General features: G+C 40.9%; 1 protein-coding gene across 3 annotated transcripts in view; it reads right to left on the bottom strand.

Annotated features, from left to right (window-relative positions):
• LOC107700961 (mitogen-activated protein kinase kinase kinase kinase 4-like) overlaps positions 1-6344 on the bottom strand; it is a 58694-nt gene that overhangs the window by 21377 nt on the left and 30973 nt on the right. Inside the window, exons 16-18 of one of the 3 annotated variants that reach the window (XM_016502840.1) lie at positions 4276-4466; positions 2476-2584; positions 1647-1826 (exon numbers count right to left, since the gene is read on the bottom strand). In XM_016502840.1, the coding sequence (XP_016358326.1) occupies positions 1647-1826; positions 2476-2584; positions 4276-4466 (480 nt within the window). The remainder of the gene's footprint in view (positions 1-1646; positions 1827-2475; positions 2585-4275; positions 4467-6344) is intronic. The other 2 variants (XM_016502841.1, XM_016502842.1) reach the window with 2 other exon arrangements.

The following is a 6344-nucleotide window of genomic DNA, read 5'->3' as shown; positions in this document are numbered from 1 at the left end:
TGTAGAAAACGAAGCGTTTGAGAGAGGCGGGGCATAGAGGACCTACAATAATGTACAGTATTTGAAAAATAATGTGTTTTTTGAACATTAAAGCATGTCAACATATTCTGTTACACCAAATACACAAAATAATGATCTTTTAAAAAGCATCATATGACCCCTTTAATGCATTTCTGCTCTTCAGTGCCATCTGCTGTCAGAGAGTGAATGCACTTCTCATGCATTCATCAAATCTGTTTACATCAGATGAGATTTGACGCAGCAGTGTTGTGCATTGTGATAAGTTGATGGGAAAAGTATTCTTAAAATGCATTCAAAATTCTGAATAATTTGCAATAAATAATTATTCTCTGCATTTTGAAGTGGCCATGATAACAATATCGTGCATGTTCATTATCGTGATATATCGCATTACCGAATACATATATATATTCTAATAATAGTATGTGTGTTCACTTTTTAGATATATACACCTTACCTCTTTGTTTCTTTACAATTAAAAACGGTACCTAAACTTCTGAAAATACTAAGTTACACTGGGTACCTACACCTCCAGGCATTACGCCATTTCTTGTGGTGTTCCTCAAGGCTCAAGTTTGGGTCCTCTATCATTTAACCTATACATGTTTCCTTTAGCTCAGCCCTACTGGACTGCATAGACGGCATGAAATTGTGGATGTCACAGAACTTTCTACAGCTAAACAAAGATAAGACAGAGGTACTTGTCATCGGTAATTATGTGCAAAGAGTATCTCTCGCTCCACATCTTGACTCTCTATCACTTAAAGCAAGTAACCAGGTCAACAACTTCGGAATCATTTTTTAAAGTGACCTCAGTTTAAAAAAAAAAACATATTAGCACTGTTACTAGCATATTATCACCTCAGATCTCCAAAGTATGTGATATTCTCTCTCCTTCTCAATTTAATGTCTGCTTTACCTCATCATGTGAAGGATGAGCGAGGGTAGAGAGCTTCTCAGGTTAAAAGCCATCTAAAGCTCACTGCAGCTGCACAAAGATTCAGATGCCGGGGAAGATTGTTAGACCTTGTGTTGTTTGTGGTCAGTTCATCATGTCTACACCGGACCTGAGCAGCAGCACATTGTGTAGCATCAAAAGCAGATCCATTATAATGGATACGGACAGCAGACACATGACCTGTACGATTTATGACATACTCCACTCGCTTGAGCTACTCCTGACAACAGGACAAGTGGGGGGGAAGTTAACCTCGAACTGAAACGGGCAAATGCTACGAGTTAATCGGGCATACAAGCTACCAACTTAATGTTTTTTTGTTTCTAGGCTGCTTCTGTTAGAAACTTTACGATCTTTTAATTCAGACGTTCAAATAAAAACTATTGCCAGACATGTGCATCAGTCACATGAGCCGTTTCATTTCAGTCAGTAAACACTTATTGGGAAAAAAAAAAGCCTTTTGCACATCTGCTTGAGCATGTGTTATTCACGTCTGAGTGGCTCATCAGTTAGCGTTATCCACTAGTTAATGATGCTGGTTAATCAGAAGAAGCTGTTAGAAGTTTGCTAAGAGAATTAGTAGCATAAAAAGGTAGCATCGTGAAGAGACAGATAAGACCTCCCACCATCAGAACAGCAGAGACTGCGGCTCTACTGCGCTGCGTACCTCTGCTAGGCACGGGACTCTGTCCAAGGGACTGAGGGGGGACAGGGCAGGGCTGCTGGGAGCCGAGGAGGACTGCTGGAGCAGGTCGGGCAGGCCCCTAATGCAGTTCCTCTGCCCAATCTCTACAGGACTGGGACTCCAGCCTGATCCCAGCACTGTCACAGGCCCTGCTCTCTGGAACTGAGAAAGGCAAACGTCTGGGTCCATGCATATGCAACGCTTCAAGTCAACGCTCTTTTCCTTCGCTGCAGTAAACTTGCAATTATCAAAAGGGTTTTTTTTTTTACAATAAACGATAACATTCTAATATCATCTGAACAGAAATAAATAAAAACATTCATAATTCACAGAAAACAAAGACAATGAAAAAATTATGAAATAAAGGAACAGTAAAAATGGCCAAACAGAACGGAAAGAATAGCATAAATGTTCAACAGTTGTGTTTTACAATAGTATGTGAACACTATGGCACTACAGTATAGTTCTGCTGTTAAATGAGATGGGATGAGATGAGAAACAGTCAAATCGGCCAAAGCTGCCCAATTGCTTTTGAGTCGTGAGCAGCAGGAGGAATTCATGCCGGACCCATCTGTCCCACGATCAGTAATCACAGTATCATTTACCCACTTTTCACAAACACAAACCTGTGTGTGTGAGAATGAGTGTGTGTGAGTGAGTGAGTGAGTGAGTGAGTGAGTGAGTGAGGAGTGTGTGTGTGTGTGTGTGTGTGTGTGGTGTGTGAGTGAGTGTGTGTATGTGAGTGTGAGAGTGTGTGTGTGTGTGAGAGTGTGTGTGTGTGTGTGTGAAAGTGAGTGTGTGTGTGTGTCACCTGTCTCATGATCAGCGTGCTGTCTTTGCATGGAGTAGAGGAGGCGTCGTTGTCTTGGACAACCATGGTCTTAGCTGCTTCCGTCTCTCCATTACTGAGTCTGGATGAGCTGCCAATCACAGAAGAACGATCTGAGCTCATTACATACGCTTTCAAACCTGCTCTGAACACTCGTGTGCTTTATAAAGGTTTACTGCACATGATGTCTTTCTACCTGTGCTTCTTACTCTACATCTTGAATGTGATCAGTGTAGCCTGATGAATGTCACACATCTGCAGCACATCGCTGGGCACTAGGGCTGTCAAAATGGCTGAAAAACTACATTCAAATTTTGCATTTAAATATTAGCAATATTCCAATTATATTCAAATTTAAAAGGAAAGGCCTGATTTCAGTTAGAGGGAAAAAGCTTTTGGCTTCTCTCAAGAGGCCACAAGAGGGCGCAATGAGCAAAATATTACTAATGCACGTTTGTTCAAAGCAATAAAATAACACGACTATCCGTGAAAAAAAGTGCATAATGTTCATAAAAAATATAATCAATTACGTTGCTTAAGCAATTATAAACAAAACTGCATCATGTATGCATAGTTTAATACAGAGGGACAAAAGCCAATCACACAGAGCACTTTTTTAATAGAAAAACATGAGATGCAGTGGGAGGGGGATTTTTGAACTTACATTCATTTTACATGGCTTTCTAAACATGCATCTCTCTTGTGCGAGAGTGGGTTCAACACAGTGTTGCCAACTATTTTTCAGAGAAAGTTGCTAAAGGAAGGTCGATTTGTTGCTAAAAGTTGTTAAATGACGTTGTGATGTCAGTGCGCGATGATGCCATTGCGTAATCACGACGCAAAATTGTGTCACTGCATCAAATCTCAGCAAAAAATATATTTGATATGTTAATTTAGATCTGTTTGTAAAATAATAAGCATAATATAATATTAAAATATAAATAACTGTACTTTTAAATACATTGAATTACTGAACACTTACACATTTTTAATAATCACAATACATTTTTTTTTAAATAGCTAGTAGACTAGTAATACTACACATTCTCAACAATTATGCTTTAAGCAGTGTATTAGTAGTTAGTTAGTATGCTACACTAAGAAAAGTCTGTAAATATAGGGCACAATCTACTATGTCAATATGAAATAATTTTCCGTATTGTTTTTTTCCCTGCATTTTAAATTACGCATTGTGTTTTCAGGTTACAGGGTGATAATGGATAATGTCCTGGAAAATTACTAGTATCTTTTCCATTTTTCTTACAGTGTACTAACTGATCAACAATCGCAGGTACAAGCTACTAACAAAGTGTATCATAAATGAACAATTATTCAATTATTATTAAATTGAACAATTGCAAATAGCAGCTAACTCAATTCACATGATGTGTGTACAGTACTGCGAGGCATCTTTGGTTTCCTCTTTTTGTGTAATTTGGATGGATAATGTGTGCCTTTTTATTGTCTGATTCCCTTATCAAAATATGCCAAATAAATGTTAGAAATTGCTACCTTTGTTGCTAGGTGCTAAGGTAGTCTGAAAAGTTGCTAAATTTAGCAACAAAATGGCTAAGTTGGCAACACTGGTTGAACTGGACAGGCTAAAAAAAGCATTACCATGCAATGACAGCTGCATCGTCATCGCATCTGGTGTGCCGCTGATAAAGCTGTCTGTCGCACACCTAACGTGTTTGCATTCGAATGTGGATTTTTCTTTCAAATTGAAGGTGTAATGTTAATTTGACAGCCCCAGTGTGCGGTGTGATGGTCAGCGAGGCTCACCCGGCACGGGAGTCCTCGGGGCCAGACGTCGACTCCTCTCCCGCCTCCTGATCCACCTCCTCGTCGTCCTCGTCATCAGTGGTGCCCGAGTCCTCGCTGGAGGACGAGTAGTCCGTGGCTTTGTGCTGCGGCCGCACGTCCTCCACCGCACGCAGCTCCTTCGCCAGCGCCGTCAGATCCTGCCAATCACACTGCTGTCATTAAAGCACTGCCAGAAAGCTTTGACTGCTCTCCCTGCCAGCTGTCTCTGTCTTGCTCAGGCCTGGTCCTCACTAATACCTCTCCGTTTCGGCCTTCCGTCCACACTGAGACGCCGTTTTTGTCAAGAAAAACCGAGCTTTTTGAAAACGCTCTCCAAAGTGGGTACATTTGAAAAGGCTGTTGTCACATTGCAGTGTGGCCTGTGAAAACAGAGGCTTTTGAAAATGACGACGCATGTGTGGTCATGTGACACATATTATATCCATGTTTATCCCGGTATTGTGCCTGTCATGTGCTATTCACTTTCACACTTTTGCTACAGATGTGTTACTTGGTACACTCTTCATATCACAGTCCTGCAAAGATGACCGGAAATGTACTCGCGATTGCTGTTTGCAGCGAAACATGAGGGCAGTCGTGTTTTAGATCAGACATACTATCGTCAGTGAACGAGGAGATATTTTCCTAAACAAAATGGTCCTGCCAGAAGAACTGCATGAAAACATATCGTGCCTGTTTCATCTGTATCGCAGTAAAGCGAATTTAACATTTTCTGATGTTTCGGTGCAGATGAGAAACTTTTGTACAACGCTAGTGTGGACGGAGAGCGTTTTGAAATGAAAAGGCCGTTTTGAAATGTATTAATGCAGACATAAGTCATCGAGTCAAACTGAAGCTGTGAGTGTCTGTCGTGCTCTCCTCTGCTGGACTAACTCTCCTGAAGGACCCTGCATTTGGTGACGCTGATCACACTGCAAAGCTGCTTTGAGGAAACTCACAGGTTCAAAATAAGTCAAGTTCAACTGACAGCACAAGTGGCATAATGATGGTTACCACAAAAACACAACAACTCGTCCCTGCTCTTCTTTACAAAACGCAAAAAACATGTTTCCAGTGTGGCACTTACGATGGAAGTGAATGTGACAATTTCGGTACAAATGTGACTCTTGTAATTGTATAAAATCTCAATATTCTTCTGTTAAACAAGCATTACTTGAACTGTAATGCTGATGAAGTGGATTGATTCATTCATCAGCTGTTCCTCATTGAGATAATAACACCCGCAGCCATAGCATCAAACGCCTGGTGTAGTGTTTGGTGTCCAGCAGCAGTGTTTTTCTTTCAGCAGCTGTCCAGATGCCGCTTAGCTCTCGTTGTTTCTATGTGTGCAGACGTTACAGCAGGTCCTGCAGAGTTTAGCTGCAGCCCTGATCAAACACAGCTGAAGCAGCTCATCACCAGAAGCTGTGTGTTTGATCAGGCTCGCTGCTACAGAAGTACAGTGTTATAACTGCAGAGTTACACAGAGTGGCTTAAGAAGGGATTTTATCATATAACAGCTACTGAAACAGTGAGTACTTTGAGTGCAGTGAGTGTTTTAGTGGTAATTAAGTCACACATGTGACCCGCGCTGGCAAAATAAGTCAGAATGAGCAAATTTTCAAAAAACGGTTATTTTTATTTCCATATTCTCCATTAAAATACCTTCAAAATGATATATGACTTGTTGGAATTGGACAAGAAATAAGCTACAGCCGTTTGAAGACGATAAGAGTTTGTGCTTTCTAATAAAGAGTGTGTGAGACAGAGAGAGAGTGTGTGATTGTGTGTGTGTGTGGGGACTTAAACCTGAATACACACAGACTCACGGGGACTCGTGTCACGGTGGGGACCTAAATTGAGGTCCCCACGGGTAAACAAGCTAATAAATCACACAGGATGAAGTTTTTTGAAAATCTAAAAATGCAGAAAGTTTCCTGTGAGGGGTAGGTTTAGGGGTAGGGTTGGTGTAGGGCAATAGAATATACGGTCTGTACAGTATAAAAACCATTACGCCTATGGAGAGTCCCCACAAGGATAGCAAAGCA

This window comes from Sinocyclocheilus anshuiensis, unplaced genomic scaffold, assembly GCF_001515605.1.
Source record: "Sinocyclocheilus anshuiensis isolate Anshui unplaced genomic scaffold, SAMN03320099.WGS_v1.1 scaffold1550, whole genome shotgun sequence".
NCBI lineage: Eukaryota > Metazoa > Chordata > Actinopteri > Cypriniformes > Cyprinidae > Sinocyclocheilus > Sinocyclocheilus anshuiensis.
The sequence above is the reverse complement of the archived record's forward strand: the minus strand, read 5'-3'. Positions and strand labels throughout refer to the sequence as shown.